At 41.1% G+C, this 22,510-nt stretch overlaps 1 protein-coding gene across 2 annotated transcripts in view; it reads left to right on the top strand.

Annotated features, from left to right (window-relative positions):
• TTC17 (tetratricopeptide repeat domain 17) overlaps positions 1 to 22,510 on the top strand; it is a 108,442-nt gene that overhangs the window by 79,774 nt on the left and 6,158 nt on the right. For both annotated transcript variants that reach the window (XM_044750168.2, XM_014861236.3), the window contains 3 exons: positions 1,975 to 2,095; positions 4,333 to 4,492; positions 5,403 to 5,486. In XM_044750168.2, the coding sequence (XP_044606103.1) occupies positions 1,975 to 2,095; positions 4,333 to 4,492; positions 5,403 to 5,486 (365 nt within the window). The remainder of the gene's footprint in view (positions 1 to 1,974; positions 2,096 to 4,332; positions 4,493 to 5,402; positions 5,487 to 22,510) is intronic.

Consider the following 22,510-nt stretch of genomic DNA (forward strand, 5'->3'; position numbering starts at 1 on the left):
CTATCAAGGGATAAGCTTCATGGTAAATCCTGACAAAGTTCTAAAGCAAATTATTAAACAGATAGTTTGTGAGACCATGACGGGAAAGTGGAGATCGTTAAGGGCTATTGTAGATTTACTAAGAACTGATAAAACATAATGCTTCACTAATTTCATTTCCTTTTTTGGTGAGGGCTACTAGACGGGAATACCACGGAAGTGCCATGGATATAATATATTATGTACCTGGATTTCAGCAAGGCATTTAACAGAGCCTCTTATGATATCCTTGTGAACAAGATGGAGGCATGTGGCTCAAAGACTCTCCACTGCCTACAGGATAAAGTCCAAACTTCCTAGTGTGGCGTACAAAACCCTTTACAGCCCAGGCCCTCTCTACCCTTCAGCACCATTCTCTGAACCAGCCATGCTCTGATTTTTACCTCTGTGCCTTTGCACATGCTATACCCTCTGCTGGAATGCCCTTATGCCACCTCAGTGGTACAAAATTATCACTCAAACTTCACACTCAAGTGCCGTCTCTCCCTTGGTACATTCAGGCAGAATTAGTTGCTCTCTCCTGTGTAGTTTTCTGTGCCTACGCTCTGGCACTTATTGTGTTGTATTGTAATGATTTGCTTACCTCCCTCACTAGACTCGGAGCTCAAGAGCAGGTCCCTTATGATTCCTCTCTGTACCCTGAGTGTCTTACACAGTTCCCAGCCCCCCTTTATAGATGCCCCATCAGTATTTTTCAAGTGAATTTCTTGAATATAAAAGAAAAATAAGCTTTATTGTGAAACTTAGGATTTAAATTCTTTAAGGTATTAATTTAAACAGTTAGTTTGAAACTCTTCCAAACTGCTGCTTTCTATTATATTAAACCCTAACCCTAACCCCTGCCTGTACCTCAAACAGCCGTTATTGTTGGTCAGTTCCTACAGTATAAAAAGCACTAGACAGAGTCCAAGTTCTCCTTCCTGTCCATTCGACTGTAATTCCTTCCGAAGAACTCCTCCCAGGCAAGGCTTGGCTCTGCTCTTTCCTTGGGGACCTGGTCTAACTAAAGAGCCTGCACCCAAGAGGGGAGACCTGCGAAGGGCATTGATACACAGCTTTAGTAGCCCTTCAGAGCTTTAAGTGGCATGGTGGTTGGCAGCGTGCATGTTAGAGTCAGACAGACCCAGATCTGGATCCCAGCTGTGCCCGACAAGCCAGGTAACCTTGGGCAAGTCACTTGATCTCTCTGAGCCTCCATTTCCTCACTGAGAAGTGAGGACTAAAACCTGCCTCTTGGGGTCAGGGATGTAAAGTGCCTAGCACAGGACCTGAACACACAGGAAGTCAGCCTCTCGTTGTCATCCTTATTCCCCACCCCCCTGCTCTTCCTGACAGCAGTGGCTCTCTACCAGGAGGGATTTTGCCCTCCTGGGGGACATATGGCAGTATCTGGAGACATTTTTGATTGTCGCATCTCAGGGAGGGTGCTGCTGGCATCTGGTGGGTAGAGGCCAGGGATGCTGCTAAACATCCTCCACTGTGCAGGACAGCCCCACAACAAAGCATTATCCAGCCTACAGCATCCAGGTTGAGAAATCCTGCTTTAGAGATACGTGTTTCTCCTGAATAAGTTAGAGGTGTTTTTATAAAATCAAAATGTAGAGGGGTAAAAATTAAGTTTGGTAAGAATGTTAACATTGAAGAATATCTTAACCCTTATCTCGTGTTGATCAGTCTTAAATGCAGTGAAGGACTCACTTATTTCTACTTCATCATCTTTGAGAATAAGGCTTTACCCATAGATGATCCTTGTTTCCATTGCTGTGAATGACAAGATTGTAATTAATCCTAGATGTTAGGAATTCTAAAGAGTAGAGCAATGGCTGGTGCCTTCAAATACACAGTCTGGATGTAGTAATCACCAGGGCATAAGATACTATGGGTTCTGTTCCTTTGCCAGTGTGTTGACTGATGATGTACATGCTTTCCTTCCAGGAAAAAAGCGTGACTACCAGAGTCTGGGCTGGCCTAGCCCAGACGAGTGCGTCAAACTCCGCTGGGTAGAGCTGACTGCCATCGTGAGTACCTGGCTTGCAGTTTCTTCAAAGAACATTGAGTGAGTATCTTACACCTCTCCCTCCTTCGTGGCATTTGTGCACCAGTGATCCAGTGGGCCTCAGCCAACTTCAGGGATGCCCTTCTTTGTCAGCAGCTATTAGAAGAGTCATCCTTTCTAGGGCTGGTGGTTCAGAGGATGTCCATTGCTGACCACAGCCCACAGATGTATTCAGCCCATCATGCTGAACAGTCCACGAGCCCCCCTTCTCAGGGCCTTCACTGAGCCACACTTTGTAAGCTATCCAGAAGTCATGGGTAACTTACTTAGTTTGCATTGAAGATTGGATCCCTCTTTATAGAAGCACAAAACCTGTGGTCTCTCACTGACATTGTGTCGTTGAAAAAGGAGCCAGAGCAAATCCAGATTTACAAACACCTGCCAAGACAAGCTGAGCAAGCCTGCCTCTCTGGTAAATCTTTTTCCTCTCTGGACACTCATTCTCTTTTGCTGGCCCCTTTTCTACCCTTGTAAGTGTCGGAGTCCCCAAGATTTACCACCAAGCCTTCTTATTTTATAATCACTCCTGGTCAGACTGACTCCCAGAACTCCCGTCACCACTGACATATTAACAGCTCCCAAAAAGGGATCTGCAGACTCGTCCTTTCTTCATATCCTTCAACCCTTCTGTCCAGTTATCTACCTGGCCTCTCTGCCTGGATAGCTCTCAGGCACCCCAAGCCCAAGAAAACTAACTCATAATTTTATTGCCCACTTTCCTTCCAAAAGACCATCTGTTTTGTTTGTCTTTCCATTTCTCACTCTTAGTAAATAGTTGAACAATGCTTAGTCCGGAAACCTGGGAGTCATCCTTCACCGTCCCTCTCCCGTAACCTCAAATGCAGTCTTTACCAATTCTTACCACTTTCACCCTCGAGTCTTTTTCAAAATCGTCTGCTTTTCGCCATCTCCATGCTGCCTCCTTAAGCCAGATCACCAGCATCTCCACTTAGATTCATTCAGTAGGCTCCTTGCTGGTGCTCTTGCTTTGTTCACTCTTGCCTCTATTTAATCCATTCTCTCCACGGTACTCGGAATCCTTCCTCAAATATAAACCAGGTAATTCTTAAAATGCTCTAGTAACTTCATGTTGCTCTTTACAGTGGCCCACAAAGGCCTTCACGATCTGCTCCTGCCTGTCTTTCCATCTTCAGCTCTGCCCTTTCTCCCATCAGGGCCTTCACACGTGGTGTCTCCTTTGCCTGTGGCGGTGTTCCCACCACCTTCTTCCTACCTGGCTAATTCACACCCATCCTTCTGGCCTCACCTTAAATCTTACTTCCTCAGGAAATCCTTCATTTACCACCTTCCTCCTCCTTCAGAGTAAAGGAAATGTATGTCCTCCTGTAGTGGACTGACATTGTTCCATGTTTTTCTCTCTTAAAACTTGTCTCATCTGTAATATTTGAGTCACTCACAAGACTCTGAGCACTATAACAGCAGGAACTGGATGTGTTATGTTAATCCTTTAGCCCTGGTATCTGATATGTAGTAGGCTTTCAGTAAATAATGCATGAATGAATGTTTGCCTAATATACATTCAACTTTTTAAATAGCTAGAAATAAAATTTGGCAGTGGCAATTTGCCATATCAGTATATATTTGAGCATATAACATTAAGCCTGTGTATAGCAGGAAAACGACCACTTTGGGACCATGAAGGAAAGTACTTACACCTTATATGAAGATACAAGGAATAGCTGTCTCTGTACAAAGTTTACTGTCTAAACTTTAGGTAACTTCTTCTGTGGGGACAAGTGTGCTTCTGTGCATAAAGGAAAATAAAAGATAAGGGCCACTTGTGGGTGTTCATCACTATCTGTACCCTGGAAAAAGACATCCTAGAAGAAAATCCACTGATTTAAAACCTCCCCAGTAAGAAAAAATGGTCAGTAGCAGTGAGCAAATCAGATGCTGTGGTGCGTAGAAAGGAGGCAGCTTGAGTAGATTGGGAAGATCGCTGAGTTCGGGACTCAGGTCCCAACACTGCTGCTTTGACCTGGGGGATGACCTCTCTTCATCCCTTCCACAAATGGTCACTGCTGGGCGCTGGAGTCCTTGCACCTGTATCATGAGAGACCAGACTAAGTAACTCCTGAGGTCTCTTCCAGTCTGAGACTCTGTGGCTCCAGACAACCCTAATAACATATTGAAGTCATGATCAGCTGATGACTAATACTCTTTCTGTCCCCCGACTCAAATCTTCCTTGGTTAATGTGGTAATCTCCATTTTTCAGCATCACAGAACACATAGACTTTGCCACTCCAATACAGCAGCCAGCCATGGAGCCCCTTTGCAATGGCAATCTCCCCACAAGCATGCACACCCTGGACCACTTGCATGGGGTTTCCAACCGAGCCAGCCTACACTACACGGGCGAGAGTCAGCTAACAGAGGTGAGCGCTCAGCTTTCTTCAGCTGGTCTGTCGTGTTTAGCCCACGGTTATGATCCACTGATAGCAGAGAGCACGGTGGCCAGGCCATCTTTTTTTGCCTTTTATTGAGTGGCTGTCATCTAGGTGGCTTTAGGCCATGCCTGATTTCTTTCAGGCTCTAGGACTGAGCTTATGCTGTTTTTTATAGCCAGGAAATTTTCATTCTGGTTCATTCCTCGAGGTGGGTAGCATTCTGCTTGCCATCACACAGAGGCTCTTGTAAGAAATATTTGGGGCAGTTAATTCTCCTGTTGGCATCCTTAAGAAGGAAAGAAGACTCAGCATATAGCTAGCAAAGAAGACACCAAGAAGAAGTATTGGAAAAACACGCCACAAATGTCCAACAAGAGAAGATTTGTTCAATAACTGTTGGTATAGATATAAGATAGTATACAGTGAGGTCATTAAGAAAGATGTAGTAGAGATATTTATTGGCATGAAGAAATTTTCAGAATATATTATGTGAAAATGTGAGTGACAGTATATAGTATGATCCCATATTCTGCGAGAGAAATAATATGTGTGTACATAGAAAAATATCTGAAAGATAAATATAAAGGTATTAACAGTGGTTGTATCTGGGTGACAGGATTACTGACAGTTTTCATTTTCTTCCTTCACTCTAATTTCTAAGGTTGTTGTAATGAATGTGTTTCACCTGTCTGTAATTTCTGCTAAGTGGGAGGGGACTGAAGGGATGGTATAATGGCCTTAAACGTGTCTTCCACAAAATGCCTCACCAACGGGACCCCAGCATGTCCCCAGACAAACCATTTGCTGCTGTGGTGCGGTGCCCAGCTCAGCATCAGCAGTGCCATCTAGATCCTGCCTCATTTCATTTCTCTAACCTACCGTCTTCCTCCTTTACCAGGTATTGCAAAACCTTGGCAAAGACCAATATCCACAACAGTCCCTTGAACAGATTGGCACCCGAATTGCCAAAGTTTTGGAAAAGGTAAGTCATCCTGTAGGAAAGCTGGAAACTATTGCCCACCTTCTAACTTTTCCAGAGTATTTGCCGCTAAGTGGCTCTGATCTCTCCTGTTAGTTCCCTGGCAAGTAGTAACTGAAAGGATAGCATGAAATAACCCCAGGCAGAATGTTTCGATCACTTTTCCGTTACTTTTTCCATCACTTAGTGAGTATTCTTTTTTGCTGCTTTGCTTACCTTCTGTGGTGAAACTTACCTCGTCGGTTTCCCTTCTTTACTCCAGCATGGTGAGTATATGGGGGTGGTGGGGCTGTGAACCGTTGACTCTGTGTGTATGAAACAAGTCAGGCGTTCTTCTGGTGGTGAAGAATATCTGGTATTTCAGATTGTATATGGAAACACATCTTTAAATATCTTTTTCTCTTGAAATCATGAAACACAATTATTTCTAAAACTGCATTTTCATACAGCCTACAGAAAATATAACTGAGAGTCTCTAAGACTACTCATCTGCCTGTTTGTGATAGTTATGTAAGAGGAGGTTTCTTTAAATTAAAATTAATTACTTTATGGTTAAATGTCTCTCTATTACTATTTACTGTTGAAGAGGTAATATGATAACATAGTGATTAAGAGAATCAACTCAACTTCTAGCCTGCCTCCTGCCTGTCTCTATCCCTTTTAGTTCAAACTTGCACAGCTCTTTTAACTTCGCGGCCTGTCAAATTATAAGCCAGTCTCTCAGAAGCCACACCTACATAGCTCTTCGAGAAGGCCCCTGTCCACCTTGAATATGAGTCTTGGCAACACCCTTAAGATTGTTAGATACCTTTTGTCTGAAAGAGTCTAGGAGGCTTAAATCTAGACTTAAAACTCTCTGCAGTGGGAGTAACAAAGGGCCCTACTGCCACGCTCTTGATTTGACCTTGACCCTGAGGCCACAGTTTTACTGGCAGCACCCTGGATTTGATTTCTTTCCCTTTAACTTCAAAACCTTGTACTGACTGGAGAAGCTAATTGGCAATTGAGAAAGTTTCATTTTCTAACCCTGTAAGTCCCAATTTGGAAAGCATTTTCTCTAAGTTCTGCTTGAAGACTGCACCATTCCTTGTTTAGTTCTCTTTCTATTAATACCTTATTATAGTTGATTTTTAAAGAACCGTTTGTCACTTTCAGCATTCTTCCCAGAAATCTTCCTAGTCAGACCCACAACTTTGTTAGGTATTTTTTCTATATTCCAAGATACAGCCTCACCGTTTGTTTTGCCTATAGATAACAACACTTCTTCTCCAGCCTGCAACAGCGATTCTCCCAGTGTTCTTAGAGCCTCCATTAGTAGTCTCATTGCTGCTCTTTCAGCAAATGTCCACGACCCGTTCCCAAAGTGAAGGCCACATGTTTTAAGTTTCTCTTATGACGGCACTCCAGTCTTGATACCAAATACTAATTCAGTTATCTATTTCTGCCTAACAAACCACCCCAAAATTTACTGGCTTAAAACAAAAGTACTCTTTGCTCAAGATTCTGCAGTCTCAGCTGGACTCAGCTGGGCATTTCCTCTAGTCTCACCTGGAGTCATTCATGCAGCTGCAGACACGTGGAGACTCACCTGGGGCTGGCCACCAAAGAAGGCTTTACTCAGATGTCTGGTGCCTCAGCCGGAGTGGCTGGAATGGCTGGGGCACCGCCAGGAATCTTTTCTCTCCTTGTAGTCTCTCCAGCAGGGTAGCGGGACCTTTTTACATGGTGGCTCAGGGCTCCATGAGGGTGGAAGCAGAAGCGTCCAGGCCTCTTCAAGCCTCTGCATGTTGCTGGAGCAGCACCACTTCTGTGCCGGCACGCGCCAGGGCCTGCTCCAGGTCAAGGGCAGGGGAGTGTCCTCGCTCTGCTGGTAGGACAAAGAATGTGTGGCCCATCTTTAACCCACCACGGTTCCCTTCAAAAGAGCAGTGAGACTGCCAGCTTCTCAACAGAAATAATGGAAACCAGAAACCAATGTAATGACATCTTTAAAGCTGGAAGAAGAAAACTGCAAGCCTAGAATTCCACGCCAGCACAAATATCCTTCCAGTGTTAAGGTGAAATAAGGATGTGCTCAAACGAACAAAAATTCAGAGGATTTGGCATCAGGAGGCCTGCACTGAGATAATTAAAGGGAGTTCTTCAGGAAATTCGTCCAAGATAGAAAGATGGCCATGCAAGAGGGAATGACGAGCAGCAGAAAGAAGAATGTAAGGGGACAGTAACTGTACAAAGTAATAACTGTAGTGCCCTGAGGAGCTGCAGTTTTATATATAAACTAAAAATCATGGTAACAATAACATAAATGATGGAAGGGAAGTAAATGGAGCTTAAAAGTCCTAAGGTTTAATTGGGATCAGCCAAGTGCTAAAAGTAATAACTTGCATTGGGCTGTAATAAGTAAGAATGCATGTTTTAAGCTCTAGGCTAACTACTAAAAATGGTTTTAAAAATATAATTCAATAGAAGGAAAATGGAATAATGTAAAACATTTGATTAATCCCAACAAAGTCAGGAAAGTTAAAGGCATAAAATAGAACACAAATAGTAAAATAGTAAATATAGACCCAAGTGTATCAGTAGTTAAATACAAAAAGATTATATAATTTAAGCATTTAGAATGGAATGGATTTTTTTTAATCTAACTATATGCTGCTTATAAGAGAAACACTTTAAATATTAGGGTACCAGAAGGGTTGAAAGTACAAAGATGGAAAATAATATACCATGCAAACAATTTCTTTTTTAAAAGCTGATATAGCTACACTCTTATCAGAAGAAATAAACTTTGAAGCAAGAAGCGTGACTAGAGTTTGAAGGACTAAAATGAAAAAGATTGAGAATGACAGATATCGGCGATGATACGGAGCAACCAGAATGCTCATACATTGCTAATGGGAGTGTTACATGGTCCGGGCAGTTTGGAAAACAGCTTGATAGTCTATTAAGGAGTTCAGCTTATATGACCCAGTAGTTTTACTGTTAGGTATTTATCAAAGAGATGTGAAAACCGAAGTCCACAAAGTAATTGTTAAAAAAGTGTTCACAGCAGATTAATTCTCATGGTCAAAACACCTGGTAACAGTGAGAAGAATGGATAAATAATGGTATATTTATACAGTGGATACTATTCAGCAAGAAAGATCCAACATCCATATTGATGAAATCTCAAAAAATATTATGCTAACAAAAGAAGTTGGACCAAAAAAGTCTGTAGTGTGTGATCCCAACTATATGAAATTCTAGAACAGGCAGGAAGGGATTGACTGGGAAGCAGCTCGAAAGGACTTTCTGGAGTGTTGGAAATTTTCTATGTCTGTAAGTAATAGTCAAAACTGAACATTACACTTAAGATCTGAACATTTCTCTCTATATAAATTTTACTTCAGTTTTTTTAAATGAAGTTTAAAGATTTTAGACCACCAAAAACAAAGATGTATGTTACCAAGAGATTTGCACTAGAAATCACTAAAGGGGTTTTTTTCAGACAGAAGGAAAACCATCCCAGATGGAAACTCAGAAACACGGGAGAGAACAAAGAGCAGCAGAAAGGGTAAATATGAGAGTAAATATAAATGAGTATGACTATACAAAATAATAACAATAGTGTCGAAATTCTGAAGTTAAAATTCATGACGACAGTAAATGCAGAAGGCAGAAGGGAGTTGCATTGAGCACTGTCAACAGTCTTCGGCCCGGCAGACGTTTCACACTCTGCCATCAGCCCCACGGGCATGGGCTGTACTGGAAGGATGGGGGCGAGGGAACAGCAGCAGGTGTGTGCCTCCAGTGACCCTCCCATAGTCCAGGGACCCTTCTCTGCCCACCTGCCTTTCCTGCCAAGTGACAATTCAGTACAAAGGAACAAGTCAAATGATCATTGTGGGAAGTACCCTGGCTTAGGTGCCCCGAGTTCCACATAAGAACCATTATCATTTGTAATAGCTCCATGGGCCTAACGTCCTGGAAAGGGACATGGCTACAAGAACCATGGCACTTGGAAGCTCAGAACTGTGACTTTCCACAAGGTGTTTATAATATATTTCCAGTCCCACCAGTCCAGATCGTTTACCAACCAAGGTCATTTTTGCTATAAGCTGTCTTGCCTGCTAACAGCTAACGTTCCTCCTTTATTAGTTTTCAGGTGAATAAGCTAGAAGGTTAATCCAGTATCAGTTTCCATTGTGGACTCACAGACCGACCTCCATGACCGTGTGCTAACTTTAGTGCCATGATTTGCAGACTTCTGGGAACACCAGAATCACCTGGAGGGCTTGTCAAAGCCTAGATTGCTGGGCTTCCAAGATTCAGCATCCTGATTTAGTAGGACTAGGGTCAAGCTTGAGAATTTACATTTCTAATAAGTTTCTGGGTGATACTGTGAGTGTGAAGACCACACTTGGAAACCACTGCCTTAGAAGATGGCAGTGATGACAGAGCAGAGGTGTCCCTTTCCCCTTTACCATTCAGAGAGAACGAGGATCTCCATATCCTCTCGGCTTCAACTTTTAAAATACTCAGTTATCCTTCATTAATTTCTTCAGAAGCCCATCTGTAGTTGTGTCCTTAGGGAGTTTTTAGTTTGCATTGCCATAAATCATCACTAAGTGTCAGCAGATGCCATTGGTCAGCCTTCATTTTAGGGTTTAGTAAGCATGCACTATCAGAACCCTCAGAACACGGCCCAGGCTGCCGCTGAGGTCACTCATCACACGTGATGCTCAGAAGCCTCTGAAAGGTCTCCCCCCATGACCCCAGATGTGCACCACGCAGCTGCTATTGCCACTGCAGCCGGTGTGTATGCCAGGTTGCCACGTTTGACCTTGTGGGCTGGTGCAGAGTGGTTCTCCCACTTCCACAGCTGGGGGCTCCTGGGCACTACTCTGTGCTAATTGGATATGCGGCCAGCCCAGGTTGGGTCGCAGCTGATCAGCTGCCCCACCCCCTTGTCCAATCCAGCCCCAGTCACAAACATGGAGTCTCAAGCGCGTGTGCTTGTCTCCTCCCACCCTCAGTCGGGCATCAGTGTCTAGTTTGGCCCAAATGCATCAGCTGCACCAAAGCAACATCATTCTTGCCAGCCTGCCCACTTGCAGCTGGGTTTCTGGTCAGTTCCATTTCATGGACAGCAGGGAGGAGTGGGCAGTTTCTTTCGGCATAATTTGCCTCTAGCTTTCATCCATTCCCACAAGGAGAAGATCCTGTCCCCTGTCACACACGGTCAAGCTTTTGCCATCAGACTCCGGGAAAGTTGGCCCCCACTGAGGCTTCAGTCTCATCAGCACCTCCCTCTCCACTCCTTTTATGTCGTAGCACCTTGACCATATTGAACCAAGGATATGAAAGTCCGTCCACTGCTGCCACCACTCTGCAATGCCCACTACCAGTCATTCAGGGCCAGCCAGGTCCTATGTCCTACTCACGACTAGTAGGGCACTCGTGGTCTTGCTTTCACTCAGGAGGCTATAGAACAGGAAACACAGCAAGCCAGCAGTGCAGCTTTTCATGTTTTTCCACGAGTCCCCATTGCTGTCTGGCAGCAGTCCCGGGAACTATTCTCCGCCCCTCCCCCAAAGTAACAGTCCAGGGATGAGGGATCAAGACCAGACGGGTGAGTGGGAACAACCCTGGCTTAGAAGTCTCAAGTTCCATAGGAAAAACATCTCTTATAGCAGTCCCATGGGCCTGGAGTCCAAGAGTTCCAACCAAGGACAAGAAACACGCACTCGGGAAAGCTCAGAGCTGTGGCTTTCTGCTGGTCGTCCCAGTCCTCCCAGGCCACTTGCAGTTTACAGCCAGGTCATCTTCACTGTGAGCATTTTCCTAGTAACGTGGGTGACATTCTGCCTTTACTCAGCTTTCAGAGCAACACAGCTAAAAAGTTAACAGGTGATTAATTTCCCATGAATACACATGGCAAAGTGTTAGGTTTTAGCATTATTGGGAAAATAATAAAATGAAAGTAATAATTTACGTTTTTAGTCTGTAATAATTGAAAGGTACATGTTGTAATTTCTAGGCCAATCACTAAAAGAACAATTAGAGAATGTATAATTAAGGAAAAATGGAATTAAAAAAGCATTTGATTCAAAAAAAAGCTTGAGAGGAGGACAAAAGGAATGTAAAACAAATGGTGAAAAAGAATGCAAATAGTAAGATGAGATGATAGACATAAACACAATCTATCGGGAATCACAATAAATATAAAAGGACCAAGTACTCCAATTAGACTACTAACACTATCAGACTGGGTTAAAATATTGAACCCAATTATGTGCTTTTTACAAGTAACATACTTTAATGTAAGATATAAAACAGTTGAAATTAAACAGATGGAAACAAGATATATCATGTGAACACTAACCAAAAGAAAGCTAGTGTAACTATACTAATATCACACAATGTGGAATTTAAGGCAAGAACATTACTACAGATAAAGACGAATAATTCGTAATGACAAAGTGGTCAGTCTACCAGGAATATGGAAAATTGTAAATATATATATACCAATAGCATAGTTTCAAATTATAGGACAAGCATTAAACATTGACAGATCTAAAAAGAGCAGTAAATAAGTCCACAATAGACTTTAACATACCTCTCAATAGATGGTAGAATTAAGCAGATAAAAAATAAGTAAAAATATAGTACATCTTGCTAAAAAACAAATTTGACCTGATATTTATATAATGCTGCATTAAACTGTGACAAAATTTTCATTTTAAAAATTGAATATGGGCCATTTACCAAATTTATCATAAGCTGAGTCATAAATTAAGCCTCAATTAAATTTTAGAACGCTGAAACAATTTAGAGTATATTTTCTGAATTTACTCTGGAATTAAGTTAAAAAAAAGATCAGGGACAAAAGGATAGATAGAAAATCCCCAACTGTTTTGGTGACATTAAGCAGTGCACCTCTAAACAACCCAGGGTCAGTGAAGAAAGCACAAGCACAATTAGAAAATATTTTGAAATGAATGATAAAGATATAGCATATCAAAACTTGTGGGATACAGCTAAAGCAATGCTTGAGGGAAGTTTATAGCCCTAAATAGATATATTAGTTAAAAAAAAGGAAAACCTGAAAATCAATGATCTATGCTTCTATCTCAAAAAGCTAGAAAAAGAACAAATCAAAACCACACTGAGATATTTCATGCCAGTCACGTTGACAAAAACCCAGAAGTTTGATAGACTCAGTGAGGCTGGGGGGAAACTGACACTGTTATACATTGCTGGTAGAAATGCAAAATGGGATAACCTCTATGGAGAGGAAATTGACTATATCTAGCAAAATTGTACATTCACTTACCCATTTAGCTAGCAGTCCTACTTTTAGCAATCTTTCCTAAAAATACACTGGCAAAAAATACGTAATGAATAAAGGCTATTGATTGTAACCTGACCTGTGATAGCAGACTGGAAGCAACCCAAGTGCCCAGCAGTAGGGGACTGATTGAATAAAAAATTCTCTGTGGATGTTCATTGTGTGTGAACGTCCACACAGTGGAGGCTTCTGTAGCTGTCAAAGAGAACGAGGACCATTTCTGTAAACTTCAGTGGAGCGGTCTCCAGGATTAGCCAATGGAGAAAAACATTGTCTTAGATTGCTATTTATCGTTTTTTAAAATGGCAAAGGAGGGATATATGTAGAGAGAAACGCATATTTAAAAATGGAAGACTAAATTTTAAAAATATTTGTAAGTGGTTTCCCATAGAGGGAAGAAGGAATTGGGATAGAAAAGACAGAGAATGAAGCTAGATTGCCTCGAATCTATATTGGTTTTTCATTTTGACTTTGGAACCAAATAAATATTTTGCATAATTACAAAAAAATAATTTTAATAAGGCAATTACATAATTAAAAGTAAAATTAAATGAGCCTAACTATATGTTCAGTTGGTGATATAACCACGTCAAGAGGAACTATTCCAAGTGACTTTAAAACACAATTATTTGACCGTACTTCCCTAACGGGTTTTACCTTAAGAACAAGAGAAAACCACATACTGTTTTCAGTAATATTGTTGTTAATAATATTGACATTGTTCTTCCAAGATTGTAGGTGTGTGTATTGTGAAACAAATGAGTAATTTTGTTGGTGATGTTGAGAACTGGAATTTGGAATATGGGTGAAAGGACAGAGATGTGAGGATGATGATGTTAAGTAAATATCTGTAGTCCTGAATTGGAAATATTAGTAAGAATTTCTCATGCATTTACACATTTCCTAGCTTTATTTGCTGAAAAGACTAGAATCAGTGACTAGCCCAGTACTAGTAAGCACCCCTTGTGCCCAGATTGTGATCTTTAGATACCATTTTCCACTAAAAGGAACCAGAATTCCTTGGAAAAATGGCTTCTACCAAGTCTCGGAAAGCACAGAAGCTCCCAGAGTCGACAGGGGTTGTGTGAAAAGAACTCGGAACCAACTGGAATACACCTCCTTTGGCCAAGATGGGACAATTTGAGCAAGAAAAAGCAACAAAGCAATTGCAAAGGGTGAAACACATCACATATTAAACTGTATTTAAACCCCAAATTCACTATGAGGATTTTGTCTTGGAGGATGCGTGGGAATGGCTTGGGGTTTTTTTTTTTTCTTTTTTTGCTAAGGAAGATTCAAGCTGAGCTGAACATCTGTTGCCAGTCCTCCTCCTCTTGCTTGAAGAAGATTCATTCTGAGCTAACATCTGTGCCAGTCTTCTTCTATTTTGTACATGGGTTGCTGCCACAACGTGGCCGCTGGCAAGTGGTGTAGGTCCATGCCTGGAAACAGAACCTGGGCCATGGAAGCAGAACATGCTGAACTTAACCACTAGGCCACGGGGCTGGCCCCAGTGGCTTGATTTTTAAACTGTAAAAAATAAGAAGGTAACAAGCATGTATCCTTCCTTTATAAATGTACTGTCCTTTGGGGTAAACAAGTAATTGATGAGGGAAAGTCTCTTTATAGGAATATTCCAACTAGTAAACTAGAAATGATAAAATTAGAATATTACAGGGTTTGGTTTTGTTTTGTTTTGAGGAAGATTAGCCCTGCTGCCAATCCTCCTCTTTTTTGCTGAGGAAGACTGGCCCTGAGCTAACACCCTCGCCCATCTTCCTCTACTTTATATGTGGGACGCCTGCCATAGCATGGCTTAACAAGCGGTGCTTAGGTCCACACCCAGGATCCAAAACGGCAAACCCTGGGCCACCGAAGCAGAACGTGCGAGCTTAACTGCTGCACCCCTGGTCCAGCCCCTAGAATATTACAGTTTTGCAGCCCCTAATTAATTCATTGCCGTGATCATCACTGGCTGCTAACATCACAGACAGAAGGACACTCAGACAGTGCCTGTGTACTGTTGGGAGTTCACATGCCACCTATGAAATTGTGTTGCTCCCACCCCTCCCCAATAAGTCAAACCTGAATCCACTCAAGCCTCTAACTACCAACTTATGGGAAATGCAGGGGACTGAGGAGCATGTTGAATGATTCCTTGAGGATGCAATCAGCAGAGTCCAGTGCATGGAAAACTACAGGATAAATAACCTCTACAAAAATTTAAAAAATCAGATGAAGATGAATTCTGGAGATCAAAAGAGTCTTAAGGAACACATGAACCAGTTGCAACATATGGTCTTTATTTAGATTATGATTCAAACTGTAAAAGCAAAGGGAACTTTTATGAGACAGTTGGGGGATAGGAATACCAGCTGAATACTTGATGATATTAAAAAATAATTGTCAATATTTTAGGCAAAATGTATTAAGCTTATGTTTTATGTGTGAGTTTTTATCTCTTAGAGAGATACATTGGAGAGTTACTGGCGAAATTAGATAAAGTCTGCGATTTGCTTCAAATTAACATAGATGAGGATGTATGAAACAAGATTGGCCATGAGTTGGTAAATGTTGAAGCTGGGTGATGGGCACGTAGGAGTTCATTATACTGTTGTCTTTATTTTTGTATATATTTGAGATTTTTTATTATAAAACATTTTAAAAATGTAATCTCAAAGGTGAGCAAACATATAGCCTATCAGAAAGGAGTAGCTAAATTAAAAAAACAAATTGATACACCTTAAACTAAAAATATATTTAATTGTTTAAGTCAAATACTCTGTGGATGAGTTAGACACAAATAACTAGTGAATTGCAAGCTCTGTGTAAAAAGTTTCCTGGAATATTAGAGTGACAAGGAGATGAGTGAATCAGGAGGTTCAGGAAGTACCATGTATCCCACACTGGATAAATAAACAGAAATCCATGTCTCCCTATGTTATGGTCAAACAGCCAAGACAAAGATCTCTGAAAAGCATCTGTTTCAGTCAAGGCACTGTCGGGAAAACAGAAGGGACATTAGGTATTTCAGAAGAGCAAATTTAATTTGGAGTTGATGGCATTGTGGTGGAGGGCTGAAGAAGAAACATGGAGACACTGAGGGAAACCAGAGATACCACTGCAGCGAGTGGCTCCCACTCCTAGGGATGAGAGAAGAAGGCAACCAATTGGCGTTTTCAAAATCTAGGGCTTCACAGGAGGAGCTCTGGGGAGCTGGAGCCCCTCCTTATGAAGAGGGAGCACTGCCTGGCTGCTGAAGGGATGCAGTGAAGTGGCTTTTGGACTGCTGGAGGCAAAGTGTTACTACTAGGATGACACTGACAAGAGCAGCATGCAAACAGGAAGAACAAAGTCCCTTCTCCTTCTTGCCTTCCAATCTCCTGGTGCACACGTTTGCAGAACCTAACAGGAAGCCTGCTAGCAAAGGGGAAATAGAGTTTGCAGAGTTCCGGCCATAGTATCACAGAGCAGATACAGAATTTTGGATTTGCTCTTGAGAGACGATAGCTTAATAAATATCACAGCAGCCATTCATTCAACAAATATATAGTAAAGGCCTACCATGTGGCAAATATGTTTTAAGTGTGTGGGATAAACCAGTGGAGAAGAATGTAGACAAAGATCTCTGCCCTCGTGGAGACAGGAAGGAGAGATCACCTACAGAGGAATGATGGCTACAATGACAGCCTGTTCCCCAGCACAGCTGTCAAAGCCAGCTGAAAGGGTTCTGGAGAATCCTAGAACTGTGTACCCTAAGGAGGGAAGAATAAAGGCATTGAAAGAGAAAGAGCTGGAAAAAGTTTACTACCAAGAGTTCCTCCTTAAAGGAACTTTGCTATAATATGGCCACAGGAGGATTGTCTTTGACAAAAGAAGATTTGCTAAGCAAATAAAATGATAAACAGGTATACAAACCCAAACACGTTGTCTGTGGAAAACAGTAATTTGTGGAATTTTAAAAGAAATGTGTACGGGGCTGGCCCCATGGCCGAGTGGTTAAGTTCGCACGCTCCGCTGCAGGCAGCCCAGTGTTTCATTGGTTCGAATCCTGGGCGCAGACATGGCACTGCTCATCAAACCACGCTGAGGCAGCGTCCCACATGCCACAACTAGAAGGACCCACAACGAAGAATATACAACTATGTACCGGGGGGCTTTGGGGAGGAAAAGGAAAAAAATAAAATCTTTAAAAAAAAAAAAGAAATGTGTACAAAATAGAATGTACATTTGAGAGCGAGATGATGAGCGTTTAGGTGTTCAAAGGCTCTTTACGGCTCAGGAGGATGGAGTTAATATGTTACTTAGACTTTAAGTTAAATACTGAGTGAGAATTTGAGGGCAACCGTTAAACAAATGCACAAATCCCAAACTTGTGAGGATAAAGTAGTGAAGTAAGACGGGGAGGACAGAATAAAAATGTCAATCCAAGAAAAGGCAAAAAAGGTAAAATTAGCCAAGAAAAAAGAAAGCACAAATAACCAATAGTGGGGGAAAAAAGGAAAACAAAACCACAGCTATATCAGGCTAAAGAGATAAGAAAAGGATCCGATTAACAACTTTATGCCAATAAATTTGAAAACAGATAAAGAAGACAAATTTCTAGAAAAATGTAATTTACCCAAACTGATTCGGGTCTTATAGCTAGCTCTCAAATAAATTGAAGCTGTTGGTTAAAAAAAAAGGTCTTCTCACGAAGAATACAAGGTCTATTGATTTCACAGGTGAATTCTACCAAACTTTTGAGAAATACACCATCCCAGTATGAACAGACTCTCCTGGATGATAGAAAAAGGAACAACTTCCCAATTAATTCCTTGAGACTGTTCTATTGTAACCTTGAAAATAAAACTAGACAAAGACAGGGGCCGGCTCAGTGGCGGAGTGGTTAAGTTCGTGCGCTCTGCTGCGGCGGCCCAGGGTTCGGATGCTGGGCGCGGACATGGCACCACTCGTCAGGCCACGTTGAGGTGGCGTCCCACATCCCACAACTAGAAGGACCTGCAACTAAGATATACAACTGTGTACGGGGGTGGTTGGGGAGATAAAGCAGGAAAAAAAAAACTAGACAAAGACATTATGAGAAAGAAAAATTATAGATTAATCTCACTCATGTACATAGGTATCAAAACCATAAGCAAAATATTAACAAACTGAATCCAATGGCATTTTTTTTAAAGATGTACCTTGACCAAGTTGAGTTTATCTCAGAAATACAAAAATGGTCTAACTTTAAGAAAACCTTAAATTTCATTCACCAAATTAAAGGAGAAAAATTATGAAGTCATTTCAGTAGATTGCATTTGATAAAAATCCTGTACCACTCATGATGTAAAGCCAATGCAAATTAAGAATAGACAAGAACTTCCTTAATCTGATGAGAAGAATCAATGAAACGTGTACATCAAAGATGACTCTTAATGGGGGGAATATTTAAAATAATTCTTTGAAGTCAGGAAAAAGAATGCCCACTATTACTACTTCTTTTCAACCTTATTCTGAAAGTCCTAACAAGTACTGTAAATCAAGAAAAAGAAATTGATGGCATAAATATTAGGGAGGAAAAAACAAAATATTATTCAGAAATGATGTGATTATCTACATAGCAAACCCAAAAGAATCTACAGACAAATTTCTAGAAATAATAGCATTTTTTTCAAGGTGGCTGCCTGTAAAGTCAATAAGTAAAAATAAGTTGCATTTCTATACAGCAGCAAAAAATAGTAGAAAACATAATTTGTAAAATGTATTTACATTGTTAGAAAAGTACAACGTTCTCAATAATAAATCTAACAAAAAATTCATAAGATCTGTGTGCAGAAAGTGTAAAACTTTATTGAAAGGCATTTTAAAAGACCTAAATAAACAGAGAGATATATAATGTTCATGGATAAGAAGATGCAGATCATAAATATGTCAGTTTTCCCCAGTTTGATGTATAGAGTCAGTGCTATTGTAATGAAAATACCAACAGGGTTTTTTTTATGGCACTTGCAAAGCAGATCTTAACATTTGTATGCAAAGGTAAGCAATAGACATGACACTCTTGGAAAGAAGAATAGGGTCATGAGAATTGCCTTACTTTTGCGAAAAATTATACAACAAGACATTATGCCATTTGCTCAAGGATAAACAAAAATGGCTAGGGAGCCTGAAGAGAAAGCCCAGAAACAGACTCGAATGTACACAGAATGGTGGAGGGTCAAAGGGGAGAGGAGGCACCGTTTAGGAAGCTGTGCTGCTGCAGATGCTTAGTGAATTTCAATCCTCACCTCCCATCTAATGCAAAAAGTCAACTCCATGTGAATTAAGGACTCAGGTATCAAAAACAAAACTTTAAAAATTAGAGTGAAACGTGAGAGGTGGTCTTTCTGGCCTTCGAGTACAGGAAAGTTTCTTAAAGAAGATATAAAAACAACTAACTATAAAAGAAAATGCTGGTAAGTTCAACTACATAAAGTGGTTGAACATTTAAGAAGTAGGTAAATCTTTTAAGACGTTGTGTGTGTGTGGAAGATTGGCCCTGAGCTAACATCTGTTGCCAATCTTCCTCTTTTTTTTTCCCCCTGCCCAAAGCCCCAGTACATAGTTGTACATGCTAATTGAAAGTCCTTTGAGTTCTTCTACGTGGGACGCTGCCACAGCATGGCTTCATGAGCGGTGTGTAGGTCTGCGCCCAGGATCCAAACCCCAGGCCACCAAAGCAGAGCACGTGAACTTAACCGCTACGCCACTGGGCCGGCCCCAAGACTTTTTTAAATTAAAAAGAGAGAAGTCAGAGTGAGAGAAAATATGTATAACACATTTAATCTACAAGGATTAATATGCAGAACATATAAATAAATTGATGAGAAAGATAAATAATAAATAGAAAAATGCATAATAACATTAAAAGGCATTTCACAGAAAAGAGAGATTTGCGTGACCGATAAACACAAGAAACAATTCTCAATCTCACTAATATCATGAAATGTAAACTAAGACCACGGTAAAATGCTGTTTTACCCCCACTGATAATACGAAGGATTAGAAAGGATGTAGAGCAAGGGGCACTTTTAAACATTGCTGGTGGGACTGTAAATCGTCACACCTTTAGGAAACAGTGTGGCGTTCTCGTTACCTTGGACATTTGTGTGTCCTGTGACCCAGCAGTTCCACTCCTAGGAATCTACTCCAGAGAAATTCTTTGCGTGTTTATTTGCAACAGGACGCTTCAAAACAGGAACTAACTCAAACCGCCCCTCCATCTACAGAAAACAGATAACTACGTTAGAGTATATTCACTTAATGGACATTTAATTGTGTAGCAGGGAAATTGAATGAACTAAAGCTACACGCAACAACGTGGATGAATCTCCGAGTGTCAACTCAAAACTCTAAGTCCCAGAAGACTGCTTATGGTATTCTGCCCTTTTTATAATGCATGGCAAGAAGTAAACTAATTATTATTATCATAGAAGCAAATACATGTGTGTGAGAGTGATGGAACAATGTTTAAAAAGAGCAATGGAACAATAAACCTAGCATTTAGGATAGCGTGTAGCTCTGGAGACAAGGCCAGAGGATGGAAGAAGGTAAGAACACATAGGTGCAAGGTCATTCTTTGGTAGGGTGGCAGTTTCTGGGATGTTGGCTATTTGTTTTTTTATGTTTTATATAATTGCATATTTATTTTATGTATATATAATCATATAAATATGTTCTTTTGTATGTGTCAAATATTGGCATTAAAGAAAGATAATTTTATTTTTTTAAAAAGAATTGTTTGGGGTCCGGCCCCGTGGCCAAGTGGTTAAGTTCACGCGCTCCGCTTCGGCTGCCCAGGATTTCGCCGGTTCAGATCCGGGGCGTGGACATGGCACAGCTCACCAGGCCATGTTGAGGCGGCGTCCCACATGCCACAAATAGAAGGCCCCACAACTAAAATATACAACTATGTAGTGGGGGGATTTGGGGAGAAAAAGCAAAAAAACAAAACAAAAAAAATCATTTGGGGAAGCCAGTCAAAAGGATCAAGTCACTAAGGAGGAGGAACAGATCAGGCTGGCTTCAGGTTTCTCTGCAGCAGCTGTCTATGCAAGAGGCGAAGGAGCAGTGTCAACAGATTATTCAAGAAAAGAAAGAATGAACCGTGCTTTTCTATCCAGCCAGCTATCCTTCAGCTGTGAAGGCTGCGCACAGAAAGTTTTGAGCGTTTGACTACTCGTTTGGTGGGGCTGCTGTGACAAAATACCACAGACTGCGTGGCTGAAGCAGTACACCTTTACTTTCTCACAGTTCTGGAGGCTGCAAGTCCAAGATCAGGTGCCGGCAGGGCTGGCTTCCTCTGAGACCTCTCTCCTCGGCTTGTGAACGGCAGTCCTCTTGCTGCCTCTTCCATGGCCGTCTCTCTGGTGTATCTCTTCCTCTTCTGTAAATCTTCATACAAATCCAGTCACGTTGGATTAGGGCCCCACATCAGTGGCCTCATTTTAACTTAACCACCTCTTTAAAGACTTGATCTCCAAATACAGTTACGTTCGGAGGTACTAGAGGTTGAGACTTCAACATATGAATTTTAGGGGAACACAGTTCAGCCGATAAGAACAGTCTTAAAGAATATTGTTCCCTTGAACTGTTCTTGAGGAAACCACTAGAAGGTGAACTTCAGCCAACTGGGAGATGATTGGGGAAACCACACAAAACTAACATCAGTGATCAATGAATATATTTAACTGTAGAATCAATACAAAAACAGAGGTGGGAAATAGGGTGACAGAAGAGAATATAAATTCTGTACGCCCTGACAATGAAGGACGGTAAAATTACCAAAACAATGAGATTAGAAGAAAGAAAGAAGCTAGGAAGCATGGTAAGTTTTCTGATCGCCTCATCTGTAATGGCTGGGACTCAGAGACCATCCATCAAAAGGGGCAAATGAATTAGACAGGAAAATCCAAAATTAGACCTGAATTAATCCAAAATTAGACCTAAATTAAGTACTGGAATTTTTTTATACGGTAAAGTTAGTATCTCACTGGAGGGAGAAATGAATATTCATTAAATATTACTTGGGACAACTTAGAGGCCATCTGGGAAAAAATAAAATTTGAGCCATATCTTTTACCTTACACCAAGTTAAATTTCAAATGGATCAAAGATTTAAATGTGAGAAATGAAAACTGTAAACGTTCTGGGAAAAAAACGTGGTAAGATGTTTTTGATAACTTTGAAGTAAGCAAGACTTTCCTAACTACAACTGAAAATCCAGAAGCCATCAGAGATGGACTGATAGACTGAGCTATGTAGAGTTCAGAACCTTCTCTATCACACGAGCACTGGCCGTCCGACGGCAGACTTCAGAAACTGAGGGAAGGCGTCTGTCACTCATAGCACACGCAAGGACTAATCTCCCTAACAGATAAAGAGCTTTTTCAAATAGATAAGATAAAGACCTCACAGAAAAATTAACAAAATATAAGAATAGATACTCCAAAGAAAAGAAATATAAAAGGCTGTCAAACATGAAGGGATGATCAGCTCCACTCATAAGAAGGGACATGCAGCTTAAACCATATTTTCACTATCAAAGACCCAAGAGCCTAATAACAGACTCTGTAGTGAGGCTATTAGGAAATGGAGACGCTCATATATTTCTGGTGGGACGTAAATTGTGACAGTCCTATGAAGATCAATGTGGTGATATCTATCAAAATGA

Source organism: Equus asinus, chromosome 17 (assembly GCF_041296235.1).
Source record: "Equus asinus isolate D_3611 breed Donkey chromosome 17, EquAss-T2T_v2, whole genome shotgun sequence".
Taxonomy (NCBI): domain Eukaryota; kingdom Metazoa; phylum Chordata; class Mammalia; order Perissodactyla; family Equidae; genus Equus; species Equus asinus.